At 33.7% G+C, this 25,499-nt stretch overlaps 1 protein-coding gene across 1 annotated transcript in view; it reads left to right on the top strand.

Moving 5' to 3' along the window:
• LOC106869364 (glutamate receptor) overlaps positions 1 to 25,499 on the top strand; it is a 702,165-nt gene that overhangs the window by 457,573 nt on the left and 219,093 nt on the right. Inside the window, exon 3 of the mRNA XM_014915088.3 lies at positions 14,034 to 14,282. Within this exon, the coding sequence (XP_014770574.1) occupies positions 14,034 to 14,282 (249 nt within the window). The remainder of the gene's footprint in view (positions 1 to 14,033; positions 14,283 to 25,499) is intronic.

Here is a 25,499-nt window from a genome sequence, read left to right as displayed (position 1 = left end):
TATATATATATATATATATATATATATATATATATTGACCAGTGTGTTTAGATATAGTCTAAAATCATTTGGAAAGGTAGAGACAGAAGATGTACAGACAGATCACAGAATCCCCATCCAGTGACCGACCAATTCCGAACGACATTCATGCATGCATCCCTAGGTCACTTGGTGCTGTTGATCAAGGCAGCAGAGTATGCTTATCAAAATTGTGTTAATAAGAGCACTCTTTATACAAGGCTGATAAGGAACACTTTAAGCTTTCATATAACAACGAAACCATAATTACCTCTCATTCAAAAAGAAGTCTACATTGGTTAATATAGATCCTGATTATATAAAAAGCCGACATGGTGATAGATCTGCTTTCTACGGGTTGACCGAAAGCCAAAAAACAACAGAATTTAGATAGTCACTTAGTGGGTGTTGTATAAGTAGATATTATTGACAGTATGACGCCATGAAATCTCATTTATTCTCATTTTAATTCAGCCTTCATTTTTCATTTGGCTTTTAGAAATTGTCTTTTATATATCGATACCATCATTCAACAATTAATTAAAATTGGTTTCCTCAATATATCCTGTCAATAAAGTGATTCCGCAATTCGAAACTCAATTAAAAACATGATGGAGAGAAATAGCAACCATAGCATTTAGAATAGCCGTTTACTCATACATCTACTGACAAAGACTGCAGAAATTGAATACTACATCATTAAGTGCTTTTTCTGATCATTTCGGTCGGCGAACATTGTTCGAGAAAGCGTCAGATTATTTTTTATGTTCATTTACAAACCAAATCTTATTGTTCGCCATGATTTCTTAATCGAATTCTTCCCAATAAAATTCGACTTAGACATCTATTTGCGGTAATGAAATTTTTGTATAAGATTTGCATGTATTGTTCGAAGAAATATTGTCGACCTAATATTTACAGCATTTTGGTTTTTACTTAACGACTCATAGACAACAAGTCATTCTGTTACCAACATCTAAACCACAATATCTGAATCACGAACAAAAGTGTAATATTCCTATGAATAGTTAAAGTGTAGCCATTATGTAAATAATATCAGGAACAAATTTTCACTTTCTCCTTTTTGCCTCTGTTTCTTACATACATTATTGATAAAACACATGTAGGTGATTCATTTCTTTCTTTTAAACTATAACTAAGACCAAGTTATAACACCATCAACATGAAAACCGAATGAAGAAGTATCTATGCGTTCGCGAGACCTGCTAATTTTGCGGCTAAATCCATCCCCCATCCAACGTCTCAGTTACCGTCTTAGAATAAATACATCGGCTAATCAGTGCCTGGATTCCTTAGAATGCTGAATGTTCGCTGAAATATACGATTTATAGTATAGATTGGGCCAACGTCTGTTTGTATTAACATGTACTAGCATAGGTTCTGGGGGCCAAACTACAATGATATCCCAAGGGTCGGACTTCGTTACTTAGATGAAGAGCATATTGAAGACATTGACAAAGCTCATGGAAGAATTCTTTATGTATATTAACTATTCAGTTCATAGGAAGTAGTTTTTGTAATGGTTTCCCAAGACTCTTGATGCAAACTTTTGTTGAAATAGAAATTGTTGTAAAGTGGTCGGCTCATTTTATATATGTATGTGTGTGTAAGTTTAAGCATGTATGTATATAGATTAAATTAATTTAAACCAATTTATCCCAAATCATCAAGAATTTAAAAACCAGCAACTATTAGCATACTTCCAATATTTCTGATGATTAATAATAAACTGATTTCAATTAGATTCAATTAATATTTATTAATATATGTGTGTGTGTGTGTTTGTCTGCATGCGTGTGAGCGTGTGTGTATTTGTGAGTGTGTGTGTGTGTGTGTGTGTGTCTGTGTTTGTATGTGTGTGTGTGTCTGTATGTGTGTCTGTGTGTGTCTGTGTGTGTGTGTATTCTCTATCATAATTACCTATTATCGAATAAAAATTGTGTATTCATAAAGAAATATCTATTGAAAATAAATTATGAACTATCTGTCAAATTTATTTCGTATGTGTATTTGGTGTGCAAGATTCTTGATGTGAATACGTGTGTTGAAAGAAATACTATTAAACCTTGGGAGAAGCATTATGCCGGTAATAAACACACGCACTGGTTCGGTGCGTGTGGTTACATTTTGCAATATACATATATATATGTGTGTGTGTGTGTGTGTCTTTCTTTGCTCTGACAAAAGGCAACCGACATGAAGGTCCTTTTTTTTAATCACTTCAATCTATACCTTGGAACATTAAATTTAATACTGTTTTTACATGTCACTATATATATAAGAAAAATACACAATACATATGTTTCTGTACACGCAGAGACAGACACACACACACACACACACACACACACATATATATATACATTTCAAAATGTAACCACATGTGAATCGTTAGCGATTTTCTTACTCCGTCTTCTTTTTCTATTGGACTTTCCTCTGTTTCTGAAGAAGAGCTTTGCTCGAAACCTTAAACCATCTTTATTTCCTTCCCTGAGCGTCTGCTAATACTTTACATGCACTACGTCCTCGCGTTATTGATTTTTTTTTGTGTTTGTTCTTTGTTTTTTATTGGGTTAACTGTATATACACACACACACACACACACACACATATATATATATATATATATATATATATATATATATATATATATATATATATATACAAATAAAATTGTACACATGCACACGCATAAATATACATATATAAAGGAAAATAATGTCTAAGATGAGCCTGCGCATACATCTTTACTTAAATACTGATATAATCAAGCTCATTCATGTGAAACCCATAGCTAAGTTTTGACACTACAACACGCGCGCGCGTACACACATTCAAATACACGCACGCACACACATACATTCAAACGCACTCTCACTGTGTCTCACTAATATCCCATTTCTTTTTCTACCGGCTTCATTCGCTGGGGACTTGTACAAACGAAGACTGGTCGTCAAACGGTGGGACAGGAATACACATTCACACGTCAATACATACAAAAACACAAAAATAGAGGACCACACAAATACGCAGGCACACTCGTGCACACATATCTGTAAATACATGTATGTATCTGTGTATGTGTGTGTGTTTATGTTTTTGTGACAATGTATGTCTGTGCATAATAGGTTTGTTAAACATTAGCAGAACGCATTCATTCAAAAACTCATTGTTGAATTTTATTACAACAATAATTTCATTCATATATCACAACGGTAAACAATGCCTTACTTCACAAATATATGCGTGCGTCCGTGCATATTGTGTCTGAGGGCGTGTGCGTGTGAATGTGTGTGTGTGTGTGTGTGTGTGTGTGTGTGTGTGTGTGTGTGTGTGTGTGTGTGTGTGTGTGTGTGTGTGTACTAGAAATGATTTCTCTTTCTGTAAGTTTGGTGGTCAAAATTCGTTAGAAATTCCTGAATGTCCTTCCTTTCAGTAATTCTGTTATATGTTTTTATCGATTTATGAAACTACAATTACTATCGCTTTCTTTCCATTTTCCCTGTGTTGAGGAAAACGTGTAGGCGTATTTGAGAAGTAATATATTTAAGTGTGCAAAGCAGTATAGCTAAAATTCTGTATAGGCTATACTGTATATCTGCCAATGTGTGGGCAGTTTGTAGATGTATGTTTACAAGTAGCCACTAATGACTTGTCTATTATTACCTTTTTTCTAACTTAACATAGTGTATTGCGGATGTTATATATTGTCCTCTAATTATCAAAACAATTTTTCCATTTCTAGATAAATGTAGATAGATTTTAGTCTGGAATTTGTGTTGTAGTACCTATAATAGGTCCGCATCAAACCATTAATATATAGCTCTCAGCATTCTGAATGAATTAGAAGCAATTATTGATATAAGTCTAGATGCAGCACATTCTTATGTGTTTACAACTACATCCCCTCCAATGTATGTATAGGTTTGTGAAGGCATAATGGCCCAGTGGTTAGGGCAGCGGACTCATGGTCGTAGGATCGCGGTTTCGATTCCCAGATCGAGTGTTAATTGAGCGAAAACGCCTACAGCTCCACGAGGCTCCGGCAGGGGGTGGTGGCGAATCCACCCTTTCAGCACAACTTTCAATCTTTCTTCCTATTTCTCTGGTACCTGTATTTCAAAGAGCCAGCCTTGTCACACAGTGTATGACGTTGAATCACCCCAAGAACTACGCTTAGGGTACACTTATCTGTGGAGTGCTCAGCCACTTGCACGTTAATTTTGCGAGCAATCCAGTAGAAGTCATAAAAATGCACCTTAATGTATCATTCTACAAGACATATAGTATATATAGTACGGTATATACGTACATTCGTGTATGTAGGGTGAGTGGCTTCCTTCGAAACAACATGGTTCTGTGTTCAGTCCCGCTGCAGTCATCTTAAGCAAATAACTACTAGTATAGTTTCGGTTTTCTGTCACTTTCCGTCTACCAAAGCCTTGTGAATCACTTTCCATCTACCAAAACGTTGTGACAGAAACTGAAAGAAGCCCATCGTGTGCATGTTTGGGTGCATTTGTTTGTGTGTATGTTTGCTTGTTTCCCAGCGCCGCTTGACAACCGGGGCTGGTGTATTTACGTCCCCGTAACTCAACCGTTTGCAGAATGAAGAAATAGAGTAAGTACCAGCCTTTAAAAGAAAAAAAATAATTTCTGGGTTCACTTCGTTCGACTAAAAATTCTTGAAGGCGGTGCCTCGGCATGGCCGTAGTCTAATGACTGAAACACATAAAGATAAAAATGTTTGTGTTTGTGTGTTTTGTTTTGCAGAATAAAAATTACACCTTACATTTTTTGAATTTCCATAATAAATACAACTCTAGTAAACAATGTATTTTTCATGTATTTGCTGAAATAATTAATTTTGCCTTTCAAGGAAGATTGTCTCTCAGAGATGTTTCTTAACAGGGAATGTGGAATATAGAAAGATTTCAACGTTACAATATAAATGATAATGATTTAACATCTTTGCTTGCCATATGCATCATCATTGACTTTCAATATTTAATTAATTTAGACTTTCAATCTGTAATATTTAGCTTTAAATGACTTGTAACTGTAACTTCTGCGGGCAAATAATTACTTCGATTACTGTGACAGAAGATGTCATCAATTATTTTCTCTCTCTGCAATATCAAATATTTTATATTGGTTCCAATATTTATTTTTCAATTGATCAATATTTACACTGCCAGCTGAATCGAAATTGTTAAACAAAAGATCAATTCTTTTAGCTTCGGATTGGCAGAAAATTACAAAGATTGCACTTAATGGCTTAAAACATGTTAATGAGAAAGAATGTACAAATGATAAAATATATGTTTATGTCCCTTTGTATGTATATATATATATATATATATATTCGACTCAATTGCTCTTCAAATATTCCCAACATTTCGTTTTTTCCCTAACGTTTGAATATTACAGGTTTCTCGTGGAGGTTAATACGTGGAGATTAACACCTGTTATAAAATATTTGGGCTTTCCAATTTATTTGCAATTTCATATATATTGTGTACTGTTCCGTGATGCAAAGACCAACAACAAAAGTTCGCTATATTGTGATAGATAAATATGATTTAATAATTGCACTATATAATACGAGTACTACAATTAATTCCATGCGATGAAAACATGCTAGACAGTATCTTTTAGCACTTCCCGCATAATATAACAGGCTACAAATAGAACGATGTATATATATATATATATATATATATATATATATATATATATATATATATGAAATAGCACTAATGGAACGAGGCTAATAAGTCGCAGATGGAAGTGATAGACGTGGACAACATGAGAGATTACATCAGGAAGACAAACGTACGACGCTAAAATAAAAAAAATGGAGTGTAAATAAATTCTACGCCAAAAAAGAAAGGAAAGAAGTAGACTGATATTTCAAGTGAACCCTTATCAAAAGAGAGAAAGATGCAAGAAGAAATAAAAGAAACGGTAGCAATTTGAAGCACGTGTGTATCTTCAAAAGTATCTATCTATATATTTATGGGTGGAGTGTAGCTGTAGAATGAATGGGTACCACTGTGGGGTCATGTTTTCTGTTGTAGGAAAAGTACAAAATACCGTGCATAATATGAGTCACCGTGAATAGAAATGAGAATTTGTATGAAGCTTTTGCCTAATGACAGAATTTTCAGAAACAGTGCCCGAAATATAGTTTCGTGAGTTTAAGAAATGCCTCATTAGATGTCCACAAGGAAGGTAAATATTTCATTTGACGACGAACTGTATCAAAATTTTATAAACGTAGTGTTTTAGAATCTATAACAAATTCAGTTACCGAATCACTGGCCTTCAACAAATTTTATTTTCTAATAAACAAAGGCATAAAGAATAAAATAGTATGATTATAATGCCATGAGTGAACCGACACTGATAGTTGTATTCTGTGATATAATAAAAGTGCTTTCCAAACATTTGACAAAACATTAGTTTTCAACTGAAACAAAACCCATGCCACAAGAGGTACAAATCTTTTGGATTCATTACGCCGATTTCCAATTATTTAATAGTTTTCTTTAAATACAACAAATACTTTCCACAATACTATTGTTTGTGTTTTCCCCATAGCAATACGAAGACGATTTTAGCAATTGATAATTTGTTTGATCGTTCCAAATAATTCAGTTGAATTAAGTACATCTCTGATGTACGCAATGCTATACACCACAGTGAAAAATAAACAAAACAGATTTTGTCACCTAAAATACAATAGATTATTCATACAATGATTGCGCAATATTTATATGTTACTATGTATATTATATATATTTGCACGAAGTATATATCATAACAATCAAATATTCCGTTTATATGAATTAAGTTTACGAAATATCGAAAGGTTTAACTAGTACAGAATGATTCAATGAAGATATTATGCTACATGAAAAAAATGTATTTTGTCGTTTCTAGAGTAATATAATGCTAAATGAATTCTAAGGTCACCGCTAAAATTATATTCAATTTTGTTTTATAGCCGTATTACAATATTTGTTAAACGGAGTATTATGGTAAACAAACAAATATTAGAATGTTTTGATTTTGAATATTTGTAGTTCAGACTGGTATTTGTATGACTAACTATATGGTCATGATTGTTGTCTCCACGTCAAAACAAAAATAGTATAGATTCAGGTAAAGTACCGATGATATATCACGTACATATTTCTATGGTATTGTGAAGCTCAGAGGAAAACTTAAAGTGTAGTGTAGTCTAGCACGGCGGTTTTTCAAGCGTACAAGTGCTTCTGATAGTACAACACTGGGTTTTCTACACCAAATATGTCAAACTGCAGAGTATCTATGGACTGCATTGCTCACATACCTGTTGATATGGGGGCCAACTTATTTTAAACACACATTTGCAACAACAGTTTCCGTTTTATATAAAAACCTTTAATTTGCACATCACTAATTCTATTTTTGTTAGTTTAACATTAATTATTTTATTACTAAAATGTTTTCAGTTTTCACCATTTCTAAACCACAAGCTATGCCTCTCTCGGGCCTTACTTGCATTTGAAAAGGCCTGCATGCAGCCTCCGAGCGCCATGTTTGACATGTCTCGTCTACATTGTAATACCAACTACATTCTCCTGAACGGAGACAGTGTAAATGTATACATTCTGAGATGATTTACATCAAATAATCTCATATTTTAGCTGGGAACAACTACGTGCAATATCGAACGTAAAACACTACACAAGTATTTGAATAGTACAACTGATATATTTATTTTTGCCTAACCATATTACTTGGCAGAGTAATCAGAACGTTGCATAAATACTCATCTTTATTTTTCATACTTTTGAAGTTGAAGACAATAGTTTCAACACATGCAAACACGCACACAGATGTATGTGCATAGACGTGCACGTATGAGCACTCTCACAAACACACACACACAAGCATATATATTAATCACATGCAATAAGTTCGTGCTCTCTAAATATTTTATTTATACGCAGCAATTTCAAGAGCCTCTGTCTTCTGTGTAAATGTACAAAATTCAAAAACTGTAGTTATTTATAAACATTAATTATAAGTCAGATATAAGCGCAATAGTTTCACTGTCACGTAGTTTTCACATAAATACTATCACAAAAAGCAGCCTCACGCACTATAAAAGTTGTGTAACAATAGATTCTTCCATGTATATGAGATCAATTTATTCAAATATATTTATGCGAGACGTGGAGCTATAACACTTACAGTAAAAAAAAAAGAGTATTTAGCTAATATTAAAAACGATGTGGACTAATATATTAGAAAACCCTCGGTGTGAACATATAAACGACAGTGATAATAAGCATTGCATATGTATTGATTAGAATACTTTAAATACAACAAAACGAACTCAAGTCAGAGGTACCTAAACGTAGTAGAACGATGGAAAGACACAAATAAAAACATGACTAATAAAAATAATAATTACATTTACAATAAAGCTAGAATAAGATAAATTACGGTATGATTTATTTAAAAGTAGATTATCTCTGAAATATAGATGAAAATATACATGATTAAATATGACGCTTAATTTTTAGTGAGAACACTCTACTTAATAACAAAATAACTAGTTATTTTTCTTAGTTTTAACTATCACTTCAGATAATGTCAATACGAATTTATATCATTCATATTCATCTTATGTTATGTCAAAGACAATTGGTTGATGCTGTCTTTATCTTTTATTAACATTTTTTTTCGTTACTCATCAAAATAAGAAAATTTGAGAAATATACACAATTATCCAATTCTAGTCAGTTCATTCGAATTGAGTAAAAGAATTGAATTCGCATACTTAGACATCTAAATAGCTTATTGTTGTTTATCAGCTGCGCATTCAGACATATACATCATTTCATATAGAGCCGATCAAAAATTGTTTCATTTTAAGAAATTTTAAATATGAATTGAAGAGGAAATGTATTTCATTATCGATGCATTACATTAAAATGTCAGTTTTGTCAAAGATCTAATTAAATCAAAGTTACTATTCAGAAGAAATTTGCAAAATGTCATGTTTAGTTTAGTGAAGGAATTGCTACTATAGCGATCAACTCGTTTTTCTCGCGAATGAACTTCTGGCAATCAGTAAATTGCAGCGATCAGAATCAGTGAGGGGCTGGGGGACATGCATGTGTGTGTGTGTGTGTGTGTGTGTGTGCGTGTGTGTGTGGTGTGTGTGTGTGTGTGTGTGTGAGAGTGAGAGAGAGAGGGGGAAAGTGAGATTGTTTAGCTGGGGGATCTTATGCGACTACTCTGTCATGTATGATGTAGAAAAAAAATTCCTACTCATCAAACTGTAGCGTCTTGAGAAAGAAAGGACATATTCTCAGACATAACTAGCGAAGCTCGATGGTCACGACTGGATCGCTGTTTGATCAAATGCTCTATCACAGCTGAATAAGACCTGAGCCACAATAACTTGTTTTAGCTGAAAACATTTTTCAATAGAGTGTTATTTACTGATTTAAATTCACATCTTCATAGCGAGATTATCAAAAATGGAATAAAGAAAGCATATACATGCTCACTTGCTAAAATATCGACTCACAATCGCAAACATTTTGATAAATGATATCAACTAAATAGGAATATATTATTTCTAAAATATTTACTACAGAAGAAGACATATCATAAAACACACACACACACACACACACACACACACACACACACACATACGTGACAGTTCTTGCTTATTGGAATCAGCTCGAGAAACTTAAACTTTATTCCCTCCATCACCACGGGGACTGCTATAATGTGAAAAAAAATTCCAGCAGTATTGCTCAAATGATGCTTTCATCGACGGCCTGCTCTTCTTACCATCCGTCCTCGAAAAGAAGAAAAACATCTGATCGCATTGTATATCTTCAACAGATTTCAGATATACCACCTACATCCGGATATATCACTCTACAAACGATAACTCTTTATTGAAATGTGTTTTAAGTTCGTCATGGGTTGGGCCAATTCTTTCCGAAACTTATCTAATTATCTCTCGTGCCTCATTTCCTCCGTTTCTCATTCTCTTCTGTATATAAATATATGTGTGTGTTTGTTCTGTTCATAGGGAGCAAGTTAATTATGTATTCAATATATGGTATAAAGCATATACCTATTTATGTAGCGATTTCTTCTTTGGCATCTATTTTAACTTTTACAATGGTCGATCAATATGGCAACCATGTTGGGCTATGACGAGAAATATACTTTAATTCACGTTTATGATGAGAATTCATTGTTTTATTAATTATCATACTGTAAGACAGTAATTCAGAATTTAGAAAACGCTGTATATCCATAAAAGAAAGGGAAAAAAATATAAACTCCAAAAGACTGCGAAAGCATATTACAGTATTAATATACAAATATTGTCTCTTTCGCAAACAACACAGCACAAACTACAGATATGAAGAAAACCTCATCGCACCACACTGCAACTAATAGTGAAAAGCATTCAATTAGAGCCCTCACAATCGGCTCAGTTATTGAGTTTTACTATCACTGAAGAAATCTGACGAAAGCACATCCTTAACATAGCTAGGAACTCATCCCGCTACCGGTCATTCCATTCAGGGCAAAATGATATTTCTGTTCCGACAATTATATTCTTCAAGGCTGAGGAGAGGGCTCACATTAGTACGTATGTCTGCATATGTATGCATGGGAGTGCATGTCCATCTGCTATTTTTTCTCTCTCTGTGTCTTTGTCTGTGTACATATGTGAAAGTTAGTGTGGGCATACGATTGTGTGTTATAGTGTGCATGTACGAGTGTGTGGGCATGTATGTGAGTGCATATGTATGTATGTTTATGTGCCCGTGCGTGTGTGTGCGTGTGTCTGTATGCATGTGTGTCTGTATGCATGTGTGTTTGTGTGTGTGAGAGATTGTGTTTGTCTGCTTGTATGCGTGTTTGTGTGTGTGTGATGGATAGAGAGAGAGAGAGAGAGAGACTAACTTTCTACACAGAATTATATTGGTTAATACCAGCAACAGAGTTAAACAACAGAAGCATTAACAACGGCACAAATATCAAAGCAAACCATCATTTTCACGCCTTGTTTAGTGCCAAATTAAAAACCGTTTATAACCACATCTCGAAAAGTGCCACTCCTCTGAGTTGTACAGAACCCCTCACAGATACACTCCAGCCTCCTGTTCACAGATGCGCTCTCTCCTCTCACCGATGTTTTATGTATACTACGAGCATATTGGTACCTGCTAGGCACATGCTGTCTCTAACCTGACATCTTCCTCTCACTCACCTCTCCTTGCATCTTCCTCGTTATGTCTAACATTTCAGGGCCCGCATTAATCATTTTTATAATTCTTCCTTCTCACAATATCATCCCCTTAGAATCTCCTCCCTGTTCATGTATTTCCAACAGTTATTTATTTAGAAGACGCCTGGAGGAAATGAATGACTTCTGACTCACCGGTCAAGGAGGGCTTGTGCAAGCTATGGCCACTGCCTCGTTCTCCACGCTAGACAAGTCTCATCCCGCAAATGAGTAAAATAAACTATAATATTAACCAACAGTTTCAATAAGTATAAATATCCTGCTCATGAACCCGTGTTGTCTATTATTATATGTGGCAGCATCGTGCAAATAGCAACATTGTATTCACTAGACGAGCCGGTGAATGTCTTGAAATATTAATGGACTTAGGATCATTAGCTTTCCAAAATAGTCCTGCTGTTATACAACACATATCTTCGATGTAGCTGCATTGTGTCGGTACTCAGGAAACTCTAAAATTATCTTGCTTTGTCCAATTTAACCATTTTATTATATTCGATAAACACGAACACCTCGTAGATGTTCCTAATTAATGAGTCATAAAACGAACCTCTATTCTCATTCCTAAATCCTTCTGTATATTGAGATACTTTATTTCTGTTAGTGATCTTAATGGCTCACTAACTGTGTGCAATGAATATGGTACATTACCGAGTGGGAGTGAATGATAATTTAAGGTATGAGTTGGGAACATTTAAGAATAAGTAGTGGAAACTGATTTTGCTGTAAGTAATTGAATTCTTTCGTTTTCTTTTACTTTGTTATTTTATCCATATTTAATTTATGAATTATGCATCTGGTGCTGTGTCTCTCCGATGAGTACTAGAATTATATATACTTTACAGGAATGTTGTTACGCCTAAGTTTATCGGTCGATATTCTACAAGTATAGAATATTAACATAACATACACGCACAACTGTATTTGTGTTTCGTTATGTGCATAACAACGCACACACACAGACAAATACACACACACACACACACAATGTTCTATTCCAAATGTAGAGCAAGATATATACACTAGATTAAGATAAATATATTTATGTTCTTCATTTTCACTGAAAATGTTCTCTTCTATACTATGTAAGGATAAATTACCTGTGCATTGTGAATAAATATCACACACACATACGCATAAACATACATATGCATATATACACGCACACGTATATATATATATATATATATATATATATATATATATATCAGGTCATTGAGAATGAAATGTCCGATTTTTAACTGAAAGTCCATGTTACTTTATCTCAACAAAAGCAATGCATTTAATCAAAGTATGCACCTAAATTATTAACACAATTTTGCCATTTTATCAGTAGTTTATTTATGCCGGCAGCGAAGACTTCTGGAGGGCAAGAGGTGATGAAATCACGAAAGGCTCTTTTTGCAGCTTCTCCAGATTCGAGGTTTTGTCCTTACAAAATGTCTAATGCCGGGAAAACATGATAGTCAGTCGGTGCAAGGCCTGGTGGACATGCTGAATGACAGAGTACTTCCAAGTTCAGTTCCTATAACTTGGCTAGCGTTCTTTGTGCAACATGTGGTCGAACATTTTTAAGCAAGAGAATTAGCCTATCTCTATTGACCAATCACGACTGTTTAATTGCAAGTTCACTCATTATTTCATACAACTGTAATTATACATCCGCTGTAATTGACTTACTAGGTCTCATGAAGCTGTAGTGGATGACATCAGTGCTGAACTACCAAACTGACACTATTTGCATTTTTTTAGTGAATATTCCTTTGTGGATTGTGTTTTGGCACTGCGTCTCTATACAACTTCTCTGTAGAACGCTTGCTAATTTTGAAAAAAAAAAGAAAAGAAAAAAACAGTGTTCATCACACGTAACAATCCGATGCAAAAATGGTTTGCTTTTATTCCGAGCTAGCAAAGAACAACAGCAAGTTTCAAAACGACGTATCATTTGCTGCTCGTTCAGTTCGTGTGGTACTCACTTGTCCAGCTTCTTTACTTTGTCGATTTGTTTCAGATGGTCCAATACATTTGGATTCGAAACATCAAACCTTGCTGCCAACTAACGCGTAATTTGAGATGTATCCGCTTCCATCACAATTTCCAGCTCATCGTTATCCACATTGGTCTCAGGTCTACCACAGGGCTGAATTTTAAGAGTAAAATCACCAGAACTTCTCAAACCACCGACGTACAGTACACTCATTCGCCACATCTTCACTAAACACCTCATTGGTGGTTCGAGCTGTATGAGATGCATTTATTTCCACGACGGAATTCATACTCATAAACAGCACGAATTATGTGTATATATATATATATATATATATATATATATATATATATATATATATATATATATATATATATATATATATATATATATATATATATATATATATATATGCATGTATATATATATATATATATATATATATATATATATATATATATAATATATCATATATATGTGTTTGAGTGTCTGTAAGCCTATGTATCTATGAAATTATACATTCAAAATATTTACATTTGTATCTCACATATCATATATATATGATATGTAAATACATCTATATGTATATATGTATATATGTATGTACACACGATAGATATATATTGTATATATATATATATCCCGATTTCTATTTCTTTGCAGTCTGTGGTCACATGGAAAATGGTTCTTTTGTCCTATTTGGTGTAATAGACAGTTCATCAGTTGAAGTAGTCGAATCCTACAGTAGACGATTCCGTATGCCCTTCGTCTCTCCAGGTCTTTCCTTTACTGTTGACCCAGAGCAACCAAACTTCGAAATTTACTTGCGTCCTGATCATACAAATGCAGTAATAGACATGGTGAAATTCTACGGTTGGAGAAGAGTACATTATTTGTACGACTCAAACGAAGGTAAATATTTACCCAATTATTTGTATTATTACTGTTGCCTAAGATTTTGAACGTTCAATAACGCCAGTGACAAAAATGTACTGTGAATTTTTTATTGTAATATTCTGTATCTTTTGTGAGTCTAAATATCTTATTTGCGAATCTTAGTAATATTGCAGCATAAAGCAGCCAGTTTGGTATTTGTAATTCTGCAAACGTCTGTACAGTTGTACTATTTATTCTAAACATCGAAAATTAGCGTAAATGAGAGATATCTTGGAATGTATAAAGCATGCTGCAGTATGTTCAGTTATTTCCAATCATTTCTCTACCCGTTGGAAAATACGCAAAGTTTAAATGCTGTTTATTTTTGTTACTATTTTGGGGCTTTCCAAACATTCACTAATTAAAATCACAGATAAACATTTTTCAATTATTCAGGCAGCTCCAACTGTCTCGGGAAGCCACTATTACTTTTCAGACATCATATAAGCCATGCAATCGCTTATTGCTTCCATATCTGGAGTGTTGCTTCTACATTACATAAACAACTTATAAAGGAAATCAAAGAAAGTTCACTTGATTGACTTGAAATGAAGACACTCACAAAACCCTCTAATTTAAGCTCCACTGACATTTGTGATGATTTTCATTTCTAAATTCTAGTACTGCAGACGCTGCTCCTCGGAACTGGCTAGTTTCAAACTACTATCACTTAAGCTTTATAGATATACCGCAAACAAATTTTCATGTCAATTGTATTGAGTCGAAACAGCACCTTTCTAGATGTTTTGCCTTGCACCAATTCTCGGTGTAGTCGTCTATTAGACTCACTTTAAATAAAAGGTAACGGTATTAGTAACACCAATCTGGAACCACCTAAGAATTTCCTAGCTCCAGCCTTCAACAGGACCAAATTCACAAAGGAAAACAAAATATTGCCTAAGTCAACAAGAATAACTTTGTAGAGTGCTCAAATATATTTTTGTAAGGTTGTAGTTTTGTATCATTTAATAATGTCATTAACTTTCTCTTTACCAACGATACAGTATTTCTATATAGAAATACTGTATGTCATTATAGGTGGAGAAGCGTGGCTTAGTGGTTAGGGTATTCGGTTCACCATCGTAATGTCAGTAGGTTTTGAGTTCAATTCCAAGCGAAAAGACAAAATGAATTGGGAAAGACAAAAATGAATTCTACCTGTATTTCAACGGGCCAGCATTGCCACATTCCGCTAAAACTTCTTGAGAACTATATTAAAAGTTAGCATATCAATGGAGTGCTCACTTGCGCGTTAATTTCACGAGCAGGCTGTTTCATGCTTGGGATAAAACCGAAAATTCGTCGTTGTAACCGACGGAATACCGGTTTATTTAATGACATTACATTTTCTTTGAAATAGCTGTCTTTTCTTTATTGGGACAGAATTATAGTGTGATGGTTCTAATACATTTACACTATAGTATTCTGAATAATAGAAGTGAAAGGGATTTTTTCCCAATGTCTGTATTAATCCTTCAATAAAATTAATAGTATAAATCGCTTTAAATTTAAGTATTCTGTGTTATTGTATATTATACTATCAACAGCATTCGCAGGTGCAGGTCATAGGCAATTTTATGTATTTTTACAGGTTTTAAGTCATTTTTAGCTGTTCAAATATACGTATAATCCAATGCCATACGAGGTAAACGAAATGAAATATAGAAACGAGCAAATACTTTTTCCACAGAGATATACGCACCCGCTGATATTTACATATTTTTCACTGCATATTTCCATTCAATCGGGCGAAGTTTTTCTTGGTAAGAATGTATCCAGTATTTGTTTATGCAATGGTATTAATGTACAATGCAGCCAGATCCCGACACCGCTTAATGCAGAAGACAGTTTATAATTGATTATGGAGACATGAAATTAATGTGCTTAATGTCCATATAAAACAAAGATAATTTGCTGCATCATGTCAAACACCGTATTCTTAAGTTCATAGTTTGTAGAAATTTTGAAAGTAAAATACACAACTAATCAATTATGCGTCTGAGAAAAAAAAATGTCTGTTATCAACATTCAGTGAATCAACGTAAAAATGGAAGTTGTTACTAATCCATGGTTGGTTTTGACATAAACTTAATCTATGATAAATGTTAACTCACACTTGGCCTTAATGTTGATAAATAACTGACACTGTAATATTGTTTTCAGCTATATGTTATAGTTTTCCAAAAGCAATCCATACAAGTTGGCAAAATACCGCAAATATCAACTAATACTTTTCTGTCTGGGAGTGAAAAAGAATGTGTGTGCATATATATATATATATATATATATATATATATATATATATATATATATGTGTGTATGTATATATGCATGAATATATGTGGAGTGTATGTATATATGTATGTATATATGTGTGAGTGTATATTTATATATGTATGTACATATACCTCTAGGTATACTGATATGCGTGTATATATATATATATATATATATATATATATATATATATATATATATATATGTATTAATATGTATATATTCATATATATGTACACACGCGTATATGTATACATATGTGTGTTTGTATGTATGTATGTATGTACATATATGTATTTATGTATTTATGTGTGTGCGTGTGTGTGTGTCTGTAAGTGAGAAAATATATCTTGTAACACATGGTGGTATATCTCAAATTAACAGGTCGACGTTAGTTATTGCATTGTAATGATTTACATAAATGTTAATTGGAATTGTGACAAGGAATCACAATATAACAATATTCTGGAACACAATTGCAAATTTATGCCTTATCTGTGCCGGATATATATCTTCAGTATTAGTTTTGAAAGATAGATTAATCCCAACCCTATTTCAAACCCATTAAGATACAGACATAGTTAATTTAGTCTCTCGATACCATTACACAAGAAATTTGTTCATAAAGCAAGATTTAAAATAGATATTTAAATTGCATAAAGTAACTGCATCATCCATGTCTTGTTTTCATGTTTGTATCATTTCTAAGTAGATTAAATATGGAGGAGTTAAGTACATTAACCAGATATAGAGAAATGAGTGTGTATAGATATAGGACTTAGCGTAATTCACTGAATTTAAGATATATGAGTTTAAGCTTTTTAAACAATACAATTAAACACATGGATATTTCTATCAGAGTTTCTATACAGTTCAACTATTTGAAATTTTCACAAATTCTCACATTTCAAATTAACAGCTAACGATATAACATGGAATACATTTTTTTTTTTTGTTTTGATGTATAATGTTAAACCAAAAGTCACAAGAAGATATTTAGTTACATTTTGCAGTTCTAGATTTTTAATAAAGGTTGTGTATAATATGAAGCATTGTGGTAATATATATTTGCTAGATATTATGTAGGTGGGATTAAACCATTGTCAATATGTTAAGTGATAGCATATTAGATATTAAAATCGAAATAAAATCAGAAGAAAATTGAAGAAACCATATAATTTAACATCGATTATATTATGCATTTAAAATCCTAAATTTAGAATTCAGTGTTTGAGTAGCATTCAAATTAAATGAATTCCAGCTTCAAAAGCAGATAGAGCTGAGAAAATGCGTATGTGATGTGAAGTGAATATTTACAAAAGATAAAGAGATGCATTACTTCGAATCCAATATTGCTTGTTAAATATACTCATTTAAAAACATACTTGTATTAATGTTGTGTGTATATAGCTGCACTTACATATTTATATTAGAAACTGCGAAACTAGAATTATGAAATTATAGATACGATTATGAATTGAGAACTTTATTAGGGATGCTACCGTAGAATTATAAGTTTTTATTCTTTTGCTTGTTTCAAACTCAGTATGTTGCAAATTGGCAGAGATCATCGTTGCTATAACCAGCTCAAAGCAGTAAGTGAATAGTGAATGTGGGAGAACGACAGAGTTACCATCATTTCTGTTTTTATTGTCGGAACGAAGGTTCATCGTGAATATTGGGTAGAATGTCCAAATTTTGTATGTCTGCTAAATTCTATAAATCATTTTCTCTTATATTTTGCATCTTGCAAATAAGTAGGACAATTTTTGTACTTACCAAGTATTAGAAAGTCAATTGCTATGCACTGGTGTCCACTTGTATCTGATAGATAGATAGATAGATAGATAGAGAGAGAGAGAGATAGAGAGAGAGAGAGAACAGACGGACAGACAGACATACAGACAAATAACAACCAACCATAGCATTAATAATGATTTTACGCTCAATATGGAAGTGCAAAAAATTCACGACTAAGTATAATGTTATATATGTATTTAAATGTAGAGTTGTATGTATATATATATATATATATATATATATATATATATATATATATATATATATATATATATATATATATATATATATATATATATATATATAAACAAGAAGCTTCATTATACATGCTCCATTTGCTAATAGGAATTACATGTTGGATTAGCATGGAAGAAATTTCCAATTGGAAATTCTTCACACGGAGAATGAACATGCCAATTTTATTTTGTTTTTATTTTTTTCACTTCTGATATAATAACACTGCAAACAATATTCCAAGAAGTCTCAACTCAAATATATGTATGACATATATTACAATACAATATGTATAGAATATGATGGTTGCATTCTTCTGCAGTCCTTGTCTCAATTCTAGTATACTCTAGCCTATTAGGTAGCAGTTTAGATGTTGTGCCAAACGCACCAATTACCACAGGAACAATTCTCACCATTTTTGCGTTTCACATTCTCATCTCGCTGGCTAGACTCTAGTGTTTATAGATTTTTAAAATAAATCTTTGATGTTCAGTTTACATTTACATAGTATTACTCTGTTCCTTTTCCTTTTGGTTTTTGTTTTTCTCAGTCTCTCCTTCTTTCTTTCGCATGGCTAGTTATGTATGAACAAATCCAATAATATCCTGGAATCATCCTCTTCCCTCTCAAACTCTGCTTTTCTATAACGCATCAGGCTTCCTTAACGATGCCGCATCTCTCGACACAGTCATGTTGGAGTTTATTATTATTACAATTGATGCGGAGAAACTGTCCGGATCATTAGCACGCCGGACACAATGCTTAGCGGCATTTCTTTTGTCTTTACATTCTGGGTTCAAAGCCTGCCGAAGTCGATTTTGCCTTTCATCCATTCGGGGTCAACGAAATAAATGACATTCGAGGACAGGGGTCGATGATATTGACTAGCATACTCCCTCAACATTTCAGTCCTTGTGCCTATAGCAGTAAATTATTATGAACATCAGCATATAACACTATATATAGGTTATACGTTTGGAAAACAGAAAACAATCATTTAAATCATAAAAAAACAAAACAATTATTGTTGCCGCAGCAAATGTAGTTGACTACGTGAAATTCACTACTATTATGTATATGATTGTTTTAAAAGTTGAAATACAATTCTTATTCATAGAAAGAACAGTAATTTTGTTATAGTAAATCCCTTGTGGCGTCAAGAAATTGATTATCTGTCAAAATTCCGGAGTAACTTCTATCTCTGAACGCAGACGTGTATCATGTCAAAGATCGGCTGTGATTTTCAAACTAAAGCTTCTCCATATGGATGTAATATGGTTTTAAATATATTTCGCAGCAATTTAACTTATGATTCAATGTGACTTTCTTGCCAGAATACTTCGATTAAAATCATTTATTACTATGAATTTCCGATGTTCTGTCGAGTCTTTATACACTCCAAACTTTACACACGCGTGCCATTTCTCTCCACATACCTCCAACACATGCACAAACACGCGCGTGCAAGTACACACATGCAGATAGATGTATGTATAGATATATATGCATATGAACGTGTGTGTGTGTGTGCGTGTGTGTGTGTGTGTATATATACATATATATATATATAATAATAATATTAGGGACAAAATCCAAAATTACAGCTAAAAACTCAATTAAAATCAATTTATAAAAAATTAAAATTAAATTGAGCTTTATAGATAAAATATATATAAAATATATAGTTTTAGGGAAAATAAATTAAATTGTTAATTTTTCTATATGTGATAGTGCATTTTCATCGATGAGTTATTGAAACTTGGTTATTTTCCCTAAAACTATATATATATATATATATTACTCTTTACTCTTTTTACTCATTTACTTGTTTCAATCCTTTAACTGCGGCCATGCTGGAGCACCATCTTTAGTCGAGCAAATCGACACCAGGGCTTATTCTTTGTAAGCCTAGTACTTATTCTATCAGTCTATTTTAGCCGAACCGGTAATTTACGCGGACGTAAACACACCAGCATCGGTTGTCAAGCGATTTTGGGGGGACAAACACAGACACGCAAACATATATACACATACATATATATATATACATATATACGACGGATTTCTTTCAGTTTCCGTCTACTAAATCCACTCAATAGGCTTTGGTCGGTCCGAGGCTATAATAGAAGACACTTGCCCAAGGTGACACACAGTGGGACTGACCCCGGAACCATGTGGTTGGTAAGCAAGCTACTTAATACACAGCCACTCCTGTGTCTATATATATATATATATATACAGAGAGAGAGAGAGAGACAGAGAGAGAGACAGAGACAGAAAGAAAGAGAGAACAAGACAGACAGACAATCTAGTAAGATCAATCGGAAGTGTAAAGTATAAACTTGTCTTACTTAGAAAATAGAAGTGATTTAATAAGTGATCATTAAAATTTATTAATCAATGCTTCATATACAGTTGTTCCCATATGGAGAAGAAACAAAGCATGTCAATAAGATGTCAGGTGCTATACAATTCCGTTTCGAAAGAAACAACAAAAAGAATATTCGCCAGACAGCAACAAGACATTCGTAATATTACGTAAGATATATCCAATGCGCTTGTGAAACAGCTGTAGTACTCAACCCTCTCTTTCTTCCCGTTTGTATAATGATGTGTGTTCGTGCGCGCGTCTTTAAGCGTATTTTCTAAGGATCTCATACCAACCATTTCCATTAGAAATATCTACAACGTTTATTTGTTGACATCATTGAAGCCAACAACGGTCCAATTTCGCGTTCTTCTGGTTTAGTCTGTATTCTTTGGTGTGCCAAATTCCCTATCAAAGTTGTAGTTTGTTGCCATTAAAGCAAACCATTCTTCATCGTCACTCTTTAAACAAATGAAAATTCAATTATTATTTTGTTTCTTCAAGGAAATTATGCATTTCTTTTCTGTTTCATACTCGTGTTTTAGACTACAATTAATACATATGCATACAGTCATTTACATAGACACCTGTATGTATATATATATATATATATATATATATATATATATATATATATACATTCAGATGAATATTGTACTTGAGTTGAGGCACCAGAATTTAGTACGGTATTTTCATTTCAAAGTAAGGTGATTAAAATCAAAATAAGAAACAAGGATATCCAGAGTTAATGCAGTACGATGGTTTCATGCAACTCCATTTAATTGAACAATGCAATCATTACATCAATTTAAATGCAGAGCAATCCTCAGCTGCACTAAGATATAGAATTTCATTAAATTAAAGCAGATCGATACATTAGTATAATAAAACCTAAAATCTCCAAGAAGTTAGGGAGGTAGAGTAGCTTTTATGCTGGTGTGAAGGCAACATGTTCTTTGTTTGTCTCCTTAACTTTTTGGAGATTTTAGGTATTAATATACTAATACGTCCATTTGTTTTAATTTAATTCTATGTCTTTGTGCAGCTGCGGATTGCTCTGCATTTAAATTGATGTAATGATTGCATTGTTCGATTAAATGGAATTGCCTGAAACGATCGCACTGCATAACCTCTAGATATCCTTGTTGCTTACTTTGATATATGTATGTGTGTGTGTCTATAATATGAAAAGTGTTGATGTGCTACCCCGCAGCACATCAACAATTTGTATATGATTCTGACCGGCGATACGATCCGTTTTGAGGTGAATCGATTAAACGGCGTCATATGGATATCCACCCTGGAGACGTCTTAGAGATATTTAGTGTTCTTTGAAACGCCACAGCTAAGTGAGTGAAACACGCGTTATATATGTGTCAATAATTAGCATATATATATATATATATATATATATATATATATATATATAAATATGCCCTTTTAAATCTAGCCAGGCTCATGGGCCCTTTTTCCCGTTGTCAATGGCGTATGTGTTACCCAGTTGGACGGGACGCCAGTCCATCGCAGCGTTACCCATTTTTGCCAGCTGAGTGGACTGGAGCAACGTGAAATGAAGTGTTTTGCTCAAGAACACAACGCATCGCCCGGTCCAGGAATCGAAACCACAATCTTACGATCATGGTGCTGACACAATAACCACTAAGCCACACACCTCCACATATAAGTACCGGGTGTCGAAACACCAGAAAGTCAGTCATAGACACGTGAGACAAGTGACCCCAGATCCCATGATAGACATCGATGTTTCTTCATTTTTGTGGCTAACTAACATCACGTACCTGAATTGAAAATCATTTTACATGGACAAGCTATTCAATTTACCTCCTGTTTAAATTGGGTATATATATATATATATATATATATATATATATATATATATATATATATATATATATATATATATATGTATGTATGTATGTATGTATGTATATTGGGTTATCCGGAAAGTTCGTGTCGATTTATTTTAGCTTACCTTGTGACTTATTTGCCATGAAACCACCTCAATTCTGGGAAGAGGGTATTTTCAAGTTAAACGAAAGATAGAAACGCATTGTGCAACAAGATGGTTCGTATTTGGTTGATTAAAAATGTAATTCCAAGTATTTATTGACATTTTACTTTCCTTTAAAAATCGGCACAAACTTTCCGGACAACCCAATATATATAAAAGGTACAAAACTGGTGAAACATCGATGCCCATCGCTCCTGAATGGTATTTGGATTTAGTTGTATCGCCTCTCTATGACCATGACTTTCAATTGTTTTGACAACCGGTGCTTTAAGACATTCCTCTCCTCCGCCTCACATCGCAGCCGATCAGCGAACTAGCAAAGCACACACATTGTACATGTATAACGTTTACAACACTCGCCCTGCTTCTAATACATATGTGACTATACACACACACACACACACACGCACACACACACACACGCACACACACACACACGCACATACTGGGTGGTGTGTAGATATATAACAATCACTCCTATAAATTTAGGGATTATATATAATTTTCATAGATGGTATGATATTTATTTTCCATTGGCGGAATTTATAGCACGCTGGGCAAAACGCTAAGCGTCATTTCGTTTGTGTTTACGTTGTTTTCAAATACCGCCAATTTCGACTGTTCTTTTTATCCTTTCGGGGTCGGGAAAAAAAGAAACATTTGAGGTGTGGCATTAATATAAAATCGAATAGTCCCCGCTCTATCACGAACCTCTGGCCGTGTGCTTGCAGAAGGAAGAGTAGTAAACTTATCTTCGTTCTTCAAGACAGACCTTGTGATGGTAGTGGGTAAATTCAAACTTTGTGTTGACACTGTCTTATGATGATAAGAAAAACAATGGCAAGCTAGAGATCTGCTTATTTTATTTATTTGTTGTTTTTTTTTTTAACGTTGCTCATTGCGCTTAGTAACAAGAAGGCTACAAAAAGATTTAGCTACAGAGGCATTTAACCGTCCCTTATCCACACTTCTTCATTTCTCTTTCTCTCTGATTTCGTGTTGTATTTGATTTTATTGTTCAGTTATTGTATACCTTCCTCTGTCTGCCATGGCTTGAAACTGGATGAATAAATGAATGGATAAATAAATAAATAAATAAATAAATATCTAAGGTAGAGGTGTTTGAGGAAACAGAAAAGTGACTGCTTTGTCGTAGTATAATGGGCGTAGTGACTGTGAGGAAGGGTGGAAGGCTGACATATGTTCGTAGCTGATAGAGAGACATTAGCAGGGACAATTGAGAGGTCATTGTTGAGGTCAGCGATGAGAGTTGTTGAGTTTAATGGTTGTTGTTGCTGTTGACCTATACAAGTTTATCAAGAGGATTAATTAGAATTTATCTGCGTGTTTTCGAATAAGAATAGCCTTTAGCAATTTCTTTAAATTTATTTTCAAATTACTTCGCTGATCTATTGCGAAACTGTTCGACAGATTACACATCAAGTCTTTTGAGTAGAACGGAGGATCTTGTAAGTCGTGATGTAGTGGTTTAGAGAGGATATAACAATTAATGAGCGTGTTAACACTGCGTTTATTGAAGATGTGGAATACTTTCTTCTTGTAGGATTTTAAATAATTCTTTCCACAGTGGGTTGAACACTGTTGTCCGCTGTAGTCCCTCACAGGAAACAAATGTCAATCAAAAAAATAAATAAATAAAATAAAATAATCATAAATGACATGACACGCCTTAATTATTGGGATTGACTCAAAAAGCTTGGGCATTACTCCCTCCAACGCCACCGAGAGAGCTATATAATCTGTATGATGTAGAACATTTTCCATCAATATGATTTACATTAATTACATTATTTACATTTGATGGATATTTGTCCTCATCTTGTTTGTTGTTAACACAAAATTTCGGCTGATATACCCTCCAGCCTTCATCAGGTGTCTTGGGGAAATTTCGAACATGGGTTCTCATTCCTAAGGTATTTTTCTATGTTATTATATGCCCACGGTCATATGGCGTAGTGGTTAAGAGCGCAGGCTGCTAGCCCCAAGATTCCGAGTTCGATTCCAGGCAGTGACCTGAATAATAATAATATTAATAATAATAATAATAATAACATCGAAAAATACCTTAGGAATGAGAACCCAGGTTCGAAATTTCCCCAATACACCCGATGAAGGCTGGAGGGTATATCAGCCGATACGTTGTGTTAACAACAGACACGATGAGGTCAAATATCCATCAAATGAAAATAATGTACATAATTCCATCAACATTGACCAAATGATATATGTATCGTCTTTAAAATTCATTCAAGGCTTGGCTCCCGTGCCATCCGTCCACTACAGAAATCATGTTCGTGTCGTATCATAACATTACGACAGAACTATTTCACCTCAACTTGCCCCGCTCTCTTCAACATCTTGCCAGTTCACATACGCATTCAAACGGTCCCTAGATAATTATATCCAACAGATACCAGACAAACCGCCTGAACCTGGATATGTCCCTGAAAACAATAACTCT

This window comes from Octopus bimaculoides, chromosome 1 (genome assembly GCF_046866305.1).
Source record: "Octopus bimaculoides isolate indiv1 chromosome 1, ASM4686630v1, whole genome shotgun sequence".
NCBI classification, from domain to species: domain Eukaryota; kingdom Metazoa; phylum Mollusca; class Cephalopoda; order Octopoda; family Octopodidae; genus Octopus; species Octopus bimaculoides.
The sequence above is the reverse complement of the archived record's forward strand: the minus strand, read 5'-3'. Positions and strand labels throughout refer to the sequence as shown.